The following is an 18,597-nucleotide window of genomic DNA, read 5'->3' as shown; positions in this document are numbered from 1 at the left end:
AACTTCCAGAATTCCTCTGGCACAGATGTTGGCACACATGTTACCATGCTGGCTGGGGAATTCTGGGAGTTGAAGTCCATAAGTTAAAATCTCAAAAAGGGGGAAGATGGCGAAGAGGCCTAAGATTCCTTGGAGAAGGATGAGGTTTCCCAGGGAACAAGACCAAATGCACAGTTTGGCCTCTGATAGTTAGAAGACCAGAGTCTCATCAGGGATGAGGGACCTTGGTCATTTTTTCTTCAACTCCCAGAATTCCTGAACAGCCATGCTTAAAAATCATGTTACTTTTCTTGCTGGGGAATTCTAGGAGTTGAAGTCCAGAAGTCCTAAAAGTTGCCAAGTGTGGAGACCCTTGCTTAAGACTTATGGAATCTTATGGAACAGTGCTACATTAAGCAAAAGATATGCATAACATGCCAGAGAGAGAGAGAGAGGGAGGGAGGGAGGGAGGGAGAGACCCAAAACTTCAGTTTCCACTTGGTAGCATGTTACCTAACTGATCTACATTATTTGTCACAATATCTGTTCCTCTATTTCTGTGAAATACAGAAAAACAGCAACCCACATAAAGAGTGAAACAGAGACCATGAACAAGTAAGAAGCAGATTTATTAAATATATATATATAAAGCTATATATATATTTCAAGCTTTTGCAAAAGGGTTCTCCCACAAAAGAGAGAGAACGTCTGATCACTTCGCTTACATGATTTATATACAGTTTTCGCGATACAGCAACACAATGTAAATGTCCCCTTAGGGAATTGTTTTCAGGTCTTATATAACAATTTTGGCTCTCTGCACATGTTCCACCCTGGAGTTCCCCTCCAAAAATACCCTCCGAAAATACCCAACACAAATGTTTCCATGCTGATTGGTATCGTTCTTCTTAATAGATCATTAGACACTTCCTCATTTAGATCAGCCCGACCGGATTTAGAATGTACCCAAAACTTTTATTTCCCCAAAACAAGCAGTTCTTCAAAACAAGCATCACAGAAACATTACAGTTCCCTTTTTCCTTTCCATAATCTACTGCTTACTCATGTCCTAATTATCAGGTTACATAAATCAGATTATATAAAGGTTAAATATGGCGTTACTTAGGTTATGCTTTTTACAGGAATAATTCATTTTCTCTCAATTTCTTTTTGGCTTGTATTGCAAGATAAGATGTTGAGACTTTGGAAAAAGTTCAGAGAAGAGCAACTAAAATGATCAAAGGCCTGGAGACTAACACATTAGAATGGCTGCAGGATTTGGGTATGGCTAGTCTAAAAAAAAAGTTAGGGACAACATGATACCAGTATTGTAGTATAAGTGGAAATAAGTGGTTCTCCTGCTTGAGCAGGGGGCTGGACTAGAAGACCTCCAAGGTTCCTTCCAGCTCTATTGCTATTCCAATCATTTTTACAAACCGAAGTGAGCCTTACGCACTTCCAGAGAAAGACACTGGAAACAAGGAGGCTGATTGGAAAGATGGTTTATTGATGAACAGGACCACATGGGTTTGAGATTCTGGGCCGCTGAACACATGGAGTGGAGAGAGAGAGGTATTTATACCCTCTCTTGGGCCTTGCCCTTGAGCTTCCTGTTCCTGTGGCAAGAACATGTATTCTATTGGTTGCTGTAAGGCAGGGCTCCCCAAACTTGGCAGCTTTAAGACTTGTGGACTTCAACTCCCAGAATTCTCCAGCCAGCTATGCTATGCTATGCTATGCTGGCTGGAGAATTATGGGAGTTGAGGTCCACAAGTCTTAAAGCTGTCAAGTTTGAAGACCTCTGCTGTAAGGTGTCACTGCTAACTTTGTGGGCTATTTGAATCCCAGGCTTGATTGAAGGCCAAAAAACATGAAGCCGACCCAGAGGAAGATGGAGAGACAACTTCAAAGAGACACTACAACAGCATCAAATAACCTTTGAGGCTTCTAGAAGTGCCAAAACCAGAATGTTGTATCTCCCTCGACACCTGAAGTGGAAAAAGAGGAAGTTAAAAAAAGAAAGAAAACTAAAACTTAGTTGAGGGTTGCAAAAGCTCTTTTTTCTTCCTTATTGGTATCGCTTCTCAAAACTTCTGGTTTCCAATTCCCTCTCTTCTTTCAACTTTCCTGCTCCTTCATTTGAGACGCTCCATTATAGGGATCTAGGAGCTGCAGGCGATAGGAATCTCTGCATTTCCAACAGGTAGTCCTCCACTTATAACAGTTCATTTAGTGACCGTTTGAAGTTACAACACTACTGAAAAAAGCGACTTCTGAACGTTTTTCACAGGACCATTGCCGGGTGAACCACATGATTATGGGATCAAAATTCCCTTCCCTGCTCCCGTCCCTGGGTTTCCTCTCCTCCCTCTCTTCCCTGTTTCTCGGACTGCCTCGGGGTTGGACTAGAAGACCTCCAAGATCCCCCCCAACTCTGTTATTCTGTTAAAGGACGAGTCCCTTCTAACTGTGCTGCTCAGCATCGCTTTCCCTTCCCTCCCCCCCCTTCCCTGGGCTTCGTCCCCTCCCTCTGTCCCCGTTTCCCCGATTGCCTCGGGAGAAGCAGCCCTGGACTCCCTGCCCAGCTGAGCATCCCACGCGGGACCGCTTCCCCCGTTGCAAAAGGCAGGGCGCAGGCAGGGGGACCCCCGAGTGGGCGGCGCCCTCCCCTCCTTTAGAGAATGGGAGGAGCTGGACGGGGAGGGGAGGAGCTATAAGAGCTTCCTGCTTGGGCTCTGCAAAGTCCTGGCTGGGGCCGTTCCGAGAAGGGGGATCCACGTGCGTGGCCGGGAAGGAAGGAAGCGTGGCTGCGTGGAAAACGGATCGCGGATCCGTTCCTGCGCGCATCTTTTTGGGAAGCGGAGTCCGGGCGAGGAAGAGAGCCGCCTCTTTCCTATGGAGCGCCAGGTAAGATGCTCCCTCTTTCCTCCCTCCAGTCTTCCCACCTGGGGAAATGCTCGGACAGGAGACCCTTCAAGGCAGCTTCTTGGGGCGCTGCTAAGATCGCTCCTGCAGCCCCCACCTTCTCCTTGGGGAGATTGTTCTGCCGGCCCTTCCCGATCGTTTCCCGTAACTTCCTTTTTTTTCTTCCCTCTGGGGCTGTTTGAGATGCAGAAGGCTTGGGGTTTAATGGCTGCTAACCCTGCCGGAGGGAAAGGGGGCGATCCCTCCCAGGAGCTGCTGTGTCGGGGAGCTGCTCAAGACGAGGCACCTCAGGAGAGAGCATCAGGTAAAGGCTCCTGCTGATGCCCTTTAATCCTCAGGATTGACTTTGCCCGAGTTAATTTCATTCCTGACTTAATTTCATTCGTGAATTCCTTTTCATTGTTTAATTGAACGGTGTTTTTAAAGTCTTGGGTGCATTTAAACAGGTATCATCACCCTTTTCCTATAGGCCAGCCTGTCTCGACCTTGGCGACTTTTAAGATGTGTGGACTTCCACTCCCAGAATTCTCCAGCCAGCATAGGATGGCTGGCTGGGGAATTCTGGGAGTTGAGGCCCATGTATTTTAAAACTGCTAAGGTTGAGAAACAATGCTACAGGCAGGGCAAATCCCACCTGCGAAAATAGTTTTCCTTTCTCCTCGGATGATCTGATAGGCAGGGAGAGTGGATGTTATGTGGGTCAGGATTCTGATGATCAAGAGTCCAGAGAAGAGCAACAAAGAAGATTAAGGGACCGGAGGCTAAAACATATAAAGAACGGTTGGTGGAACTGGGTAAATGAAAAGAAGGACTAGGGGAGACATGATAGCAGTGTTCCAATATCTCAGGGGCTGCCACAAAGAAGAGGGAGTCCAGCTATTCTCCAAAGCAGGACAAGAAGCAATGGGTGGAAACTAATCAAGGAGAGAAGCAACTTAGAACTAAGGAGAAATTTTCCGTCAGTGAGAACAGCTTTCCTCCAGAGGTTATGGGTGCTCCAACACTGGAGGTTTTCCAGAAGAGATTGGACAACCATTTGTCTGAAATGGTAAGAGGGTCTCCTACCTGAGTAGGGGGTTAGAAGACCTCCAAGGTCCCTAGCAACTCAGATCTTCATGTTACAAAATGGCTGAAAAAAAGGACGTGTGGGGAAGTGTGATGTGAGATTTAAATTTCTCAGTTTGTCTAAATCTCACATCACAATAATCGAACAGTCTTCACCCAAAATTGGAAAAATAAAGATATACCAATGGAGGATAAAGTGATTAGTAAAATGATGGAATGTGCAGAAATGGACAAGCTTACAAAGGAGATACAAGAAAAGGATGAAACGGATTGCTATTTAGTATGGGAGAAATGGTATAATTGGATGGAGGGGAAAAGAAAAAGATATGGAAATAAATGAGAAGTAATAAATTACAGATAGGAAATTAAGTACCAATTTAGCTTAGGTAGTACGGTGGTCTAAAGCACCCTGTTAATAAGAACAGCTGCCTGCAATTACTGCAGGTTCGAATCTCGCCAAGGCTCAAGGTTGACTCAGCCTTCCATCCTTTCTAAGGTAGGTAAATTGAGGACCCAGTTTGTGGGGACAATAAGCTGACTTTGTATAAATATACAAAAGAATGAAGGCTATTGCTTAGCGCATTGTAAGCCGCCCTGAGTCTCCGGAGAAGGGCGGCATATAAATCAAAAATTAAAAAAAAAAAAATAGTAAATCAAACATGTAGATGAAGAGAACACATAGAGACAATGTATTAGGAATATAGGTATAAAAGATATGTTAAAATAAGAAAGAGAAAATGTATAATTATGAATATAGACTCCCGATGCGACAAGTTGAAAAGAAGATGTAAAGATGGATTTTTGTTTGTTTATGTGTTTTGTTGTTTGTATGTTTGTTTGTATTTTCTTTAAAAAACTTTAATAAATTTTTTTTAAAAAAATAAATTTCTCGGTTTGAATCAATAGGAGACACTGTGAACAATACAAGGGCTTTGTTAGAACTTTTGCAAAAGTCAGATAAGTTTTGGCTGCACATTTCGTTTCCCAAACACGCTATCTTCCTGATAGTTGCTACATCACAACACTATTAATTTGAGCATGACAACTGCTTTCCTGCCATTGTTAGAGTGACCTGACTTGGAAAGTACTAATCAATTTATAGCCTTGTTATTTCCCTAAAACTTTGATTCTTATGCAATTCAGTAGCTAATGTCTCACACCTGGTTTTTCAGGTTATACAGAGGATAAATATGGCATTATTCTTGCTCTTCTCTCTACAGCGGAGTGTGGTATAGTGTGGTATAGTGGTTAGAAGGCCTCTGTTATTCTGTATTCTGAAATGGCTGAAATACAGGACATGTGTGGGGAAAGGGGATATGGAAACCACACCAGGCTTGCTAACAATACATCGCTACAGGATGTGGGCATAGCTACTTTGATACTTCCATACTGTGTCTAACTGCCAAACAACCAGCTGTATTTCCTGCTTAGTAAATGTACAAGTGTGCTGAAAAAGCAATTCAGGCTCTTTCCCACCTTATGGGAGGACCCACCTTTGTCCAAACCTGAATACAGGTAGTCCTTGACTTACAGGTGCAACTGAGCCCAAAATTTCTGTTGCTCAGCGAGATAGGTGCTAAGTGAGTTTTGCCCCCTTCTACGGCCTTTCTTGCCCCAGTGGTTAAGTGAACCACACTGCAATAGGGAATTCTATTGACTTGGCTTGTCAGAAAGTTGCAACGGGATCACATGACCCCAGGACACTGCAAGCGTCATAAATATGAGACAGTTATTGCCAAGTGTCTATTTTTTAAAAAGTTTATTTTTATTTTTCAAAATTTCCTTGATTATGATATATGATACAACGTGTTAAAGCAGCTTTTAACATTCCTGAAGTATTGCAGGTAATTTCCTATTAATGCTGGACCTAGTCCAAGTTCCCTGAGATAACAGCAACCCAGGGAACTGGATCAGGGACAGCATCAGTCGTCAGCAGGTACGGGTCCCCCTTTTGCAAGTTTCTCACAGAAGGTTGCAAAAGGTGATCCCATGACCCCGGGACACTGCAAACATCATAAATATGAGCCAGTTGTTGGCAAGTCTCTGAATGTTGATCATGTGACCATGGGGATGCTGCCAATGGTCATAAGTGTGAAAAACAATCATGTCATTGTTTCCAGTGCCATTGTAACTTCAAACGGTCACTAAAAGAATGGCTGTAATTTGAGGACTAGCTGTATATGCGTGGCTCAGAGAGAATTGGACTCTGCCTCTTTGTTGGTGCCAGGTTAGACCTAGAACTCCTGATTAACAACTCAACACATCTCCCTGAATACGAGATGGGATCTGCTTGAGGCCTCCAGAGTCAAACTCTGTGGTGCTTTATTGCATACATTCATGGCTGAGATAATCTGCCTCTGAATCAGGGGTGAAATGCTCCCAGTTCGGACCGGATCGCCTGATCCGGTAGCAATGGCAGTGGGTGGTTTGGAGAACCAGTAGCAAAAATCCCTGCACCCCCCTCCCCCCCCCGCACCTTCCACACTGTTCAGTTTTCTTCTCACCTAAAATTAGCAACTTCTATGTGTTGTTGCTGTGGCTGCAAAGTACTCAAATAAATTGTTTCCCTAGTTAGCATAAAGATATGGATGTAGACTTGCCCTTGTGCACCGTAGCTTCAAGAATATGGTTAGGATATTTGATAGCAAATTATTCCTTTGCTGTTTTTGTTTTCACTCCTAGACACTCTCATGGCCTCGTCTTCATCTCCTGGAACCTCGGTTCTTTGTAGCGGAGGATTAACAACTGTTCAGCTTTCAACTCAGGTAGGAGGATTCTCCCTTTCCTTAAAGTGCCAGTCTGATTTATTGAAGAAGCCCCCAATAACAGAAGGCAAGAGAAGAAACAATGGATGGACATTAACCAAGGAGAGAAGCAACCCAGAATTAAGGAATTTTTTTTGTAATAGTGAGAACAATTAACCAGTAGAATGGCTTGCCTTCAGAAGTTTTGGGGGCTTCATCACTGGAGGCTTTGAAGAAGAGACTGGATAGCCATTTGTCTGGAATGGTATAGGGTCTCCTGTTTGAGCGGGAGGTTGGACTAGAAGACCTCCAAGGTCCCTTCCAACTCTGTCATTCTGTTATATTCTGTTATACTGTTACATTATCTGGTTAAAAAGCACACCCAGAGAGCTCAGCTATTTCAGTGTACAACTCCCCATGTTTCTCATGGGATATTAGTTGAAACTGCGCAGACCTTCAGTAAAACGGGAAAAAGTAACAAAAGATCAACAAATTCTAAAATGTAGAATTGTGTGCAAAAGCCTCAGATCACCATTAGGTGCAGTGGTGGAATTCAATTTTTTTTTACTACCGGTTCTGTGGGCATGGTGTGACTTGGTGGGCATGGCTTGGGCATGGCAGGGGAAGGATACTGTAAAATCTCCATTCCCACCCCGCTCCAGGGGAAGGATACTGCAAAATCCCTATTCCTTTCCCCCTCCTGGGGGAAGGATATTGCAAAATCTCCATTCCCACCCCACTCTGGGGTCAACCAGAGGTGGTATTTGCTGGTTCTTTGAACTACTCAAAATTTCCGCTACAGGTTCAGAACTTGTCAGAACCTGCTGGATTTCACCCCTGCTTTCCATCCATTGCCTGTTGATGCGGGTGAAGGAGGAGAGTGCAAAAGTTGGCTTGAAACTCAACATTAAGAAAACTAAGATCATGGCATCTGGCCCTCTCAATTCCTGGCAATAGATGGGGAAGAAATGGAGGTAGTGTCAGATTTTATTTTTCTGGGCTCCAAGATCACCGCAGATGGGGACTATAGCCAGGAAATTAAAAGATGCTTGCTCCTGGGGAGGAAAGCTGTGGCAAATCTAGACAGCATTTTAAAAAGCAGAGACATCACCCTGCCAACAAAAGTGCGTATAGTCAAGGCTATGGTTTTCCCAGTTGCAATGGATGGCTGTGAAAGGTGGACCATAAGGAAGGCTGAGCGCCAAAGAATTGAGGCCTTTGAACTCTGGTGCTGGAGAAGACTCCTACGAATCCTTTGGACTGCAAGGCGATCAAACCGGTCAGTCCTAGAGGAGATCAGTCCTGACTGCTCTTTAGAAGGCCAGATCCTGAAGATGAAACTCAAATACTTTGGCCACCTAATAAGAAGGAAGGACTCTCTGGAGAAGAACCTAATGCTGGGAACGATTGAGGGCAAAAGAAGGAGGGGATGACAGAGAATGAGGTGGCTGGATGGAGTCACTGAAGCAGGCTGCATGAGCTTAAATGGACTCTGGGGGATGGTAGAGGACAGGAAGGCCTGGAAGAACCTGGGGTTGTGATGGGTCAGACACAACTTCGCAAGTAACAACAACATTGTTTCTTGTCTTGCCTTCTGGTCCTTTGGAGAATAATTTGACTCCCTCTTCTTTATGGCAACTCTCAAATACTGGAATACTGCTATCATGTCACCCCTAGTCCTTCTTTTCTCTAACTGGCCCTACTCAATTCCAGTTCCTGCAACCGTTCTTCATACGTTTCACTCTCCTGGGCTTCAATCATCTTAGTTGCTCTTCTCTGCACTTTTTCCAAAATCTCCACAACTTTTTTGTAATGAGGTCACCAAACTGGATCCAGTATTCCAGGTGTGGCCTTACTAAGGTTTTATAAAGCACTACTAACACTTCAAATGAAAGCCCAAAATGAAAAGTAAAGCCCAAGCTTTACTCTTGCACAGAAATGAAATGTTGAACCCCACTTTCCTTGATTTGGCATCATTAATCGGCTCATTGCATTGGGTAAAATTAACTCAATGTTGGATTGGGCCAAGACATCCATGATGGCGAACCTCTGGCATGCTTGCCCAAAGTGTCACGTAAAGACATGTCGCCCGGCATGCGTGGCCTTGCCTGTTTGACTTCCAGGTTTCTGGCGTGCATGCGCATGCAACGATCAGCTGTCCTTTGCATGCATGGCAAAGTGCTGAAAACCGGCTTGCGCATGTGTGCTGGCCAGCTGATAGTCAGAACCCGGAAGTTGAACTTTTCCAGAGTGCGATCCTTTTGCGCTCACGGCAATGCTGGCCTGCACATGTGTGCTAGAGCCCGGAAGTTAGGCTTTTCTGGAGCGCGGTCCCGATGAGCATACTAGAGTGCACGTGATGTTTCCGCGTGACCTTTTCAGCCGAAAAGATTCGCCATCACTGCTCTAGCCCATCAGTGGAAAGCAAAGGAATACGAGGTTGCAGAATCAGCCAAACCAATAATGCATTACTGTCTTAGATGTATCTCTAGCGAGAGGCTCTTTGCAATTTATGTTTTTGGAAAGGTTCTCCAGAGAAGATGCAAATTTGCCCTACTTGGAAACTCTGCAGATGGAATATGTTCATCAAGAAGAGGACTTGCAAGTAATTTATTGAAGTTTTCATTGTTAAGAATGCTCATGGAATATAATTAATTTTTTTTCTTCTCCCTGTGTCAGAATATGGTATCGCTTGAGGATGTAGCTGTGTTTTTCTCCGTGGAGGAGTGGGCCCTGCTGGATTCTGAGCAAAAAGCCCTGTACCGAGAGGTCATGCTGGAAAACGAAAGGAACATAATCTCCTTAGGTAAGGGATTCTTTTAAGATATTGAAATTTAGTAGCTGTAACAGTGGAGTTCTACAAGGAGTCAGAACACACAATTACAGATGATTGGTTGGAGAAAGCTGTCTCCTGCATGAGGCAATCTATGCTGTGATTGGTTAATATGAGTGTAAAGGGGGAGTTTCCTTGTTTCCCGCCTTTTTTCCTCTGTGTGCTCTTTTTACCTCATGATGTTTCTGTTAGCCTGACTTTTTTGTTTATTGTTAATATTGATGTCAAATATATTAATTTGCATAAAAATACAAGCTCCTGTCAGCATCTCTGACCTTTTTGGGCACCTGTTGCACAGTTCCCAGACAGATTCTCTTTCCTCTTCACTGAAACGGTGGTGGACATGAGTAGCTGATCTGTTTATCAGATAAAATGCTAATTTTTTCACCTTATGCATAGATAAGAGTGTCCTTGTCTACATTTCTAGGATATAACTACTAAAAGAGTGATCTGTCTCATCTGCCAGGTCCTCTGCAGATGAAATCTTCCGACATGATCTTCTAGCCCAAAGATCTGCAACCTTAAACGCTCAAGGAGCTATTTGGACCCCTTCCCCACAGAAAAGAAAACACTGGGAGCCACAAAACCTGGATGGGCGTGGCCAATGTGACGTCACTCACTTCTACCAGTCACATGACCACCACCCCAGCCACGCCTACCCAGTCAATCATTAGGGCAGAGAACTGGTTGTTAAAAAACCCCGGGAACCAGAAAACCCTTTTGACAGCTCGCTCTCCCTCCCTCCCTCCCTCCCGCCCCCCCCCTCTCTCTGTATCTCTCTGTCTCTACCCTGGCTGCTTCTCCATCCCCTGCCATCGCCCTTACCTTCTCAGGCCAGGTGAGGAGTGACTGGGAGGGGAGGGCGAGGGGTGGAGCTAGCCAGTGGTGGGATTACCTGACAGGGAGCCACAGCAGAGGCCCCAAAGAGCTGCATGTGGCTCCAGAGCCACAGGTTGCTGACACCCGTTCTAGCCTAATTATCTTGTTTATTGTAAATATTGATGTAAAATACGTTACTTTAGATAAAATTTGTGTCAGCATCTCTGACTGCATTTGGATACCTACTGCGCAATTTTCTGACAGAGTCTTTTTCCCTGGACTGAAAGGGTAGTGGATGTGAGCAGCTGATTTGTTTCTCAGATAAAATGGTAATTTGTTTGATGTATGCAATAGAAGTGTCCTTCTACATTTCTACTCCTACTTAAAGGCCATAAAGTGGCCTTAAACCTCCTCACTGTCTCCATGAAGTTCCCATCCTAGCCAGTTTCTGATCGTGCCTATCCCACTTTCTAGAGAGCTTTTTAGAAGTTGCTTTCGTTTTGTTGTTTTTTGGTCTATAATGATGACACTTAAGAGCCCCATGGGGTCCAAAGGTTTATCACAGGGATTTTTATCCCTGCAGTCATCTGGTTGGAAAGAGTGCTTATAACCAGATGACTGCAAGGAATATCAATCCTTCCATCCTCCACCATTCAGTCAGAACTGAAGAAGCTTTTTGGATGAGAAGGAAAACATTTTCAAGGAGAAAAGAAAGTCCAGGTGCCTTTAGAAAAAGCACCTTTGGGATAAAGATGAATGAACACCTCAGAGTGAGAACCAGTTTTGTTCAAGTAAAAACCTCTTCATGGAGAAGAGGATGAAGTTCAGTTTCAGGACCAAGATTCTCAACCTTTCTACCTTGTCAGTTTAAAATTAAACCAATTGATTCTCCATCCTCAGCAGTATAGCTGAGGACCTCCCCCTATCCCCCAATTTTAAATGCCCTCATCCAAAATGTTCAGGTTTTCAACCTGTACCATTGAGAACAAGCCCCAAAGGACAAATCTTATATCAACTTAATACCAGGCAAAGCACAAGCTGTGAACCAGTGGGAGTTTGGAGCAAGTTTGATATTATTCAAATACAGCAATGGTGTTTAATTCGTTTCACGCCTAAGTTTGTGTTAACTTTTCTTTTTTTTTCTGTTCCAAGCAGGTGACGGATGGGAGATGGAGGATTCTGGCCAAGAGGCAGCAGCACCTTTGCCAAAAGACAAAAAAGAAGTTGTAGAAAAGATGTATGGAAAGCAAAGTTCTGAGGAAAACCAGTTAATGGGGGAGCTGGAGAATTGCTCTGGTTTCCCTTGTCCAGATTCCAATGTCTTATTGGACACAGATGATTGCCAAGAAAAAGGAGAGTGTTCAAGGTGTGGGAAAACACTCCGAGATGAATTGGGATTATGTGAGTGTTGCCAAAGCCCTGATGGAGAGAAACAAGATGAAAGCAGGCAACACTCCAGAGGGACCCTTCCTCCTCCTTTACATGAAAGCATACAAGAAGGAGGGGAAATGTACAAATGTACGGAGTGTGCAGAAAGTTTCAGTACAAGCCGCTCTCTACATTCACATAAAAAAATTCACAAAGCAGAGACTCCACACAAATGTCTGGATTGTGGAAGGACCTTCAGCCAGAAAAATCATCTGAATTCACATAAGAAGGTCCATGAAGAGAGGAAGCAGCATCAATGCATTAATAGGGGAAACAGCTTTGGAAGCAGCGCCTCCCTTACTTCCCATCAAAGCAGCCACAGAGAGGAGAAGTTGCATCAATGCAGGGAGAGTAGAATGAGATTTACTTGGAGCAAGGAACTGAATTCCTGGAAAAAAAGTCCCACTGGGAATAAATCATGTAAATGCCTAGAATGTGGGAAGAGCTTTGGCTCTGCAAGTGACCTCACTTCCCATAATAGGACCCATACGGGGGAAAAGCCATATCATTGCACAGTGTGCGGGAAGAGCTTCACACGAAAAGGCCATTTCAATTTACACAAGAGGGTACACACAGGAGAGAAGCCGTATAAATGCACAGAGTGTGGGAAATGCTTCAGGACCTCTGGTGACCTTACTTCCCATAAGAGGATTCACACAGGGGAGAAACCCTATAAATGCCTGCACTGTGGAAAAAGCTTCAGTCAAAAAGGTCATCTTAACTCCCATGAGAGAATCCACACAGGGGAGAAGCCCTTTCAGTGCCTGCAGTGTGGAAAGCGCTTTGCCAGATCTGGTGGCCTTCATGCCCACGAACTGACCCACACAGGGGAGAAACCGTACAAATGCCTGGAGTGTGGAAAGAGCTTCCGTAAATCCAGCCACTTAACATCCCATAAAAGTGTCCACAGTGGAGAGAAACCGCATCAATGCACCGAGTGTGGGAAGCGCTTCAGTCAAACAAGTCACCTTACTCTCCATAAAAGGACCCACACAGGTGAAAAGCCGTATAAGTGCACCGAATGGGAAAAATGCTTCACTGATTTGGGGGCTCCCTCTTGTCACAAATGGCTCCACACCGGGGAGAAACCATATGAATGCTGCACGTGTGGAAAGAGCTTCAATGCAAAAAAAAGCTATATCCTACATAGCAGAACCCACACTGGGGAGAAACCATATCAGTGCCAAGAGTGTGGAAAACGTTTCAGTTATCCCAGAAGACTGACAATCCATAAAAGGATTCACACAGGGGAGAAACCGTATAAGTGCACAGAATGTGGCATGAGTTTCAGGAGAAGTAGTCACCTTGGTGTCCACAAGAGGACCCACACTGGGGAGAAACCGTACACATGTTACGAGTGCGGAAAAAGCTTTAGTCAAAATAGTTTACTCAAGAACCATAGAAGGCTTCACTCAGGGGAGAAACCCTTTAAATGCCTGGAGTGTGGGAAATGTTGTAATGAGAGTGGCCAGCTTACCTCCCACATGAGGATCCACACAGGAGAGAAGCCGTTTAAATGCACTGAGTGTGGAAAGAGTTTCAAAGACAGCTGGAATATTACAATTCATAAAAGAATCCACACAGGGGAGAAGCCATATCAGTGTGTAGAGTGTGGAAAGAAATTCAGAAGCTGCAGTGACTTTAATCGACATAAGAAGATGCACAGCAGGAAAAGATGATGCTAATTGGTTCATGCTGTTCTCAAAATTTGCTTCATGCTGACAGGCATTTTGCAAGAGATTCTGTAGAAATGCATGGAGTATGGGAAGGGCTTCTGAAGCAGCAGAAACGTCTTGTTCTGTTAAAAAGAAGAGTTTTCTTGTAGAACTAGGAATTAACTTTTGGATATTAGATCTTTGTGCTAGAGTAGAGTAGAATAAGATTAGAAAGAATAAGAATAAAAATAGAATAGAGATAGCATGTCATGGCATAACATAGGATAGCATAGGATTCTTTATTAGCCAAGTTTGATTGGACATACAAGGAATGTGTCTCCGATGCATATGCTGTCAGCGTACATAACATACAACAAGTGATCAACTTTTGTCAGTGCAAACACCAAAGGTAGGTAGGGATTTGGAAACTAACACATCCAGATGGAGATTCTCAGGCATCTAGGTTGCGGTTGTCCCAAAGGGGCTTTTATCAACAGGCAACTGGACTTTTTTTTCCCCCGTTGAAGAGATTTCCCTTCTCATCCAAGAACTTTCTTCAGTTCTGAACTGAAGAAGCTTTTTAAATGAGTAGCGAAATGTCTTCAAGGAAAAACAAAATCCAGTTGACTTTTCAAAAAAAGCCCCTTTGGGATAACAGTTTCAGACAACATTAGGGTGCAGAAAGCTGGCTTAGACATCATGTAGGGAAGATGCTGAAATACTTTAAGAGCAAACATTGCCACCTAAGTGGTGAGGTCCCTATTTCGTAATGTTGGAAGAATCAAACAGTGGTCCGCTACACCCATGTGGAGAAAGTCACACCAGTTCAAAGAGAAATAGGATCTTCACTGAGCACTTTGGTGGGAGAAAGTGATGGAAGAGAATGAAACATTGAACCAATATAACAGTCGAGAGTTTTGTCAAAAGTCATAACTGGAGGGATGGCGCTGTGTCTGCACCAGCTAACATTGGTTGTGTTTAACTGATTTCTAGTCTGAGATACGAAATTGATTGTGCTTGACTTTATTAGTGCCCTAACGTGTATAGTAGCTAAAAGCTTAGCGTACACATCTCAGATATAGGCCCTTTTTGGACAATTTAGGGAACAAGCTTTAGAAAATAGAGGCAGCCCTTGACTTATGACCACAATTAAGCTCCACATTTCCATGGCTAAGAAAGACAGTGGTTAAGTGAGTTTTGTTCCATTTTACAACCTTTGCCACAGTTGTTCAGTTAGTAACATGGTTGTTAAGTGAATCTTAATTGACTTTGCTTGTTCCCCATTGAGTTTGCTTGTCAGAATGTTTCAAATGGTGATCACATGACCCTGGGACACTCCAACTATCAAAAATACAGGCCAGTTGCCAAATCTCTGAATTTTTTTATTTTTTTTTCCAAAAAAGGCAGATTTATTCAAACACATATTGCTGGAATACCAAAGGCCAAATTATGGCTTTAGTGTTCTTGCTGATTTATAAATATGTAATTAGTACTGTGACAAAATGTACAATGTTGAAAAAGAAACTTGGCTTTCTCAGGTTGAACCGATATACAAAACAATGGATTAAAATTTTGATCACATCACACAGGGATGTTGCAACGGTGGTGTGAAAAAAATCATAAATCATTTTTTTCAGTGCCGTTGTAACTTTATTTATTTATTTATTTGTTCCTATTTCTATACCGCCCTTCTCCAAATAGGACTCAGGGCGGTGAACAGCCAAAGTAAAAAACAGGACATACAAAATAGATATTTTGGCCATAAATTAAAACAACCCAATTTAAAATCAATTTAAAATTTAACTCAAGCCAGCCCAGCTAGTTGAAATAAATAGGTTTTCAGGGCCCGACGAAAAATCCAGAGGTCTGTTATTGTACGTATCTCTGGGGGGAGGTTGTTCCAGAGGGTGGGCGCCGCCACAGAGAAGGGTCTCCCCCTGGGGGTCGCCAGCCGACATTGTCTGGCGGACAGCACCCTGAGGAGGCGCACTCTGCGAGTGTACTGGCCAGTGGGAGGCTATTGGTGGCTGAACAAATGATTGTAAGATGAGGACTAATTGTAAAGCAGCAATTGATTATTTGTTATTAAGGCAGAGTTATGAATGTTAAGAATGTGTTGTTTCAGTGTAACTGACAATTGCCAATTCATTGAAACCCACTGTCAGCCTTGGAAGCCATATTAGGCCAGAAGCTTCAATGCTGCCATCTCCTCACGTGTGGGAAAGTAGGAGAGGGGATTTAGGAGAGGGGAGTTAGTAGACAAAATAGTGTTCTTCCTATCGGTCAAGGTCAGGGTGAGCCAGCATCTGGAGGAGGAGTGGTCAGGGGCTGGCTTGAGATGGAACGGACGATGATTGGAGCATGTGACGGAAAGGGGAGAAAGGGGTTGGTTTGGGGAGCTTTGTATTATTGAAGGAAAACCCGGGTTTTTCAGATTCGGGATTTCCCAGATGTGCCAGTTTCCCTATTGCTAGTAAAGAGAACTTTGGAAAATGCCTGCTTCAGTGTCTTTACTGGGAGTTGGGGGTTTTCTGGAACGCTGACACCCACCTTGGATAACAGGGAAGGAATTTCTTAACCTCAAAATCGGTCAGGGCCTAGACTAGGGGTGTCCAAAGGTATTTTAAGACTTGTGGACTTCAACTTCCAGAATTCCTCTGGCACAGTTGTTGGCACACATGTTACCATGCTGGCTGGGGAATTCTGGGAGTTGAAGTCCATAAGTTAAAATCTCAAAAAGGGGGAAGATGGCGAAGAGGCTTAAGATTCCTTGGAGAAGGATCAGGTTTCCCAGGGAACAAGGCCAAATGCACAGTTTGGCCTCTGACCGTTGGAAGGCCAAAATCTCATCAGGGATGAGGGACCTTGGTTATTTTTTCTTCAACTCCCAGAATTCCTGAACCAGCCATGCTTAAAAACCATGTTACTCTTCTTGCTGGGGAATTCTAGGAATTGAAGTCCACAAGTCCTAAAAGTTGCCAAGTGTGGAGACCCTTGCTTAAAACTTATGGAGTCTTTTGTCATTTGTAGTGCCTTCCTGCTGTAAAATCTTTTAAGTATCCAATACGTTGAAAAGAGAGAAAGAATTATGGTCAATATTTGCTTGCTCTTCAAAAAAAGGATTACAAGTATTACGAGACCCTTGAATCTTCTAAATAAAAAGTTAAAAACTCAAAATGTACTATGGGACAAGGCACAAATAGGAAAGGTTAGAACAGCTCGAAAAAGTAGAAGTATGCTGGAAATAGGAAGTATCACGGAAAGCTATGTTATTATTACTGCCAAAGCAACATTTACAAAAGTATTGAGGTTTCTCTGCACGTGCTAAGATAGATTTAAATAGCTTGGCTGAGCTCTATATTACATATACCGTTATGCAGGAAGACTAAGATGTTAGTGTAAAACAGGCAGGAATTAATGTAAAGATGAGATGAGAAAATTCCTTCTGACTCTGATTTGTAAATTGTGGGGCAAATGCTGTGTAAAGCCCTCCAGTGGACTTCGGTGGGGTACAAAGGCTTTGAGGGAGATTTACTTGTGTTACTTTTTCTGCAGAATAAAATTTTTGCTTACAATCTTGTCTTCAATGTGTTCAATTGGAGGCATGGGCACATCTGGTTACGCGCCTGGAACAGGAAAGGTAAGGAAAACCAAAAGTGCCCTTGAGTCCAGAAGGAGCTCTTTCCTTCTTTCAACCAGATGGCAAGAGCAATTCTTGAGGAGGAAATGGGGAATACGTCAGGAACCCTCTCTCTGCAAACTTCAAGCAGGCTCTCTTAGGCTTGGAGCTGTTTTACTATAGGAGAAATAGTTTGTAGAGGTAATTGATTTAAGACCACAAGTGAGCCCAAAACCTTTGCTGTTAAGTGAGATGTTTTGAAAGTGTTCCATTTTGTGACCTTTCTTGCTACGATTCTTTTTTAAAAAAAAATAATTTGTATTAAACAGTTTTTTAAAAAAAACAAAAGAAAAAAACAAAAAGATATTTACATCTTCTTTTCAACATCTTCACATCAGTAACCCATATTTATACATTTTCTGTTTCTTATCTTTATCTTTTATACATATATTTCTAGTATATCATATATATATATTCTCTTAATCTAAATATTTTATTTACATTTCACATAAACAGGTATCTAGTTTCCTTTCCACAATTTATATCTTCCCATTTGTTTCCATATTCCTCCACCTAATTTAACCATTGTTTAGTTTTCTTTTGTCCCCCCTCCGCCTTTTTTCCCCTTTCTCCTCCAACCATTTATACCATTTCTCCCAGACTAAGTAGTATTCTGTTTCATCTTTCTTGCTACGATCCTTAAGTGAATCACTGCAGTTGTTGAATTAGTTGTTAACATAGTTAAGTGAATCTGATTCTTCCCATGGACTTTGCTCGTCAGAGGTCACAAGAGGCGATCATGTGACCCCTGGACACGACAACGGTCATAAATGTGATTCAGTTGCCAAGTGTCTGAATTTTGATCACATGACCATGGGGATGCTGCAACCGTCCTAAGTGTGAAAAAGGGTCGTAAGATACTTTTCTCAGTGAAACTTCAAGCAGTCATTAAATGAACCATAGTAAGACGGGGACTACCTATACTGTGTACTAGCAATTTTTTTTGTGAACTCCATATACCAGGGGTCTGCAACCTTAAACACTCAAAGAGCCATTTGGACCCATTTCCCACAGAAAAGAAAACACCAGGAGCCACAAAACCTGGGTGGGTGTGGCCAACTTGATGTTACACACTCCCACCCAGTCACATGACACACACCCCAGCCACGCCTACCCAGGTTTTCTGGCTCCCAGTGTTTTCTGTGGGAAACAGGTATCTCTCTGTGGGGGTGGGGGTGGGTGTCTCTTTCTCTCCCTCTCTCTCCTCTCTCAGGCCAGGCGAGGAATGACTGGAAGGGGAGGGCGAGGGGTGCGGTGGGGCCAGCCAGTGGTGGGTTCAGCCAATAGGGAGCCACAGCAGCGGGATGAAAGAGCTGCATGCGGCTCCAGAGCACAAGTTGCTGATACCCGCCATATACTTATAAATGGAGGGATTACATCTTTCCGAGCTCAGGCCTTTTAAATAGTTAAATATTAAATATTTCTTAGCTGAGAGGTTTTCTTCCGCTTCAGAATGGAATGGTTAATGGA

At 43.4% G+C, this 18,597-nt stretch overlaps 1 protein-coding gene across 7 annotated transcripts in view; it reads left to right on the top strand.

The window, feature by feature from the left end:
- Nucleotides 1–17,023, top strand: part of LOC117668149 (uncharacterized) — a 31,022-nt gene extending 13,999 nt beyond the window's left edge. Inside the window, exons 1-4 of one of the 7 annotated variants that reach the window (XM_087884716.1) lie at nucleotides 471–2,886; nucleotides 6,652–6,734; nucleotides 9,393–9,519; nucleotides 11,521–17,023. In XM_087884716.1, coding sequence (XP_087740842.1) covers nucleotides 6,660–6,734; nucleotides 9,393–9,519; nucleotides 11,521–13,472 — 2,154 coding nt within the window. In that variant the 5' untranslated portion in view covers nucleotides 471–2,886; nucleotides 6,652–6,659 and the 3' untranslated portion in view covers nucleotides 13,473–17,023. Of the gene's footprint in view, nucleotides 1–470; nucleotides 2,887–3,058; nucleotides 3,209–3,415; nucleotides 3,953–5,905; nucleotides 5,912–6,651; nucleotides 6,735–9,392; nucleotides 9,520–11,517 lie in introns of those variants that run through there. The other 6 variants (XM_087884713.1, XM_087884711.1, XM_087884712.1 and 3 more) reach the window with 6 other exon arrangements.
- Nucleotides 17,024–18,597: the final 1,574 nt, after the last annotated feature.

Source organism: Pantherophis guttatus, chromosome 2 (genome assembly GCF_059756535.1).
Source record: "Pantherophis guttatus breed Tessera chromosome 2, ASM5975653v1, whole genome shotgun sequence".
NCBI classification, from domain to species: domain Eukaryota; kingdom Metazoa; phylum Chordata; class Lepidosauria; order Squamata; family Colubridae; genus Pantherophis; species Pantherophis guttatus.
The sequence above is the reverse complement of the archived record's forward strand: the minus strand, read 5'-3'. Positions and strand labels throughout refer to the sequence as shown.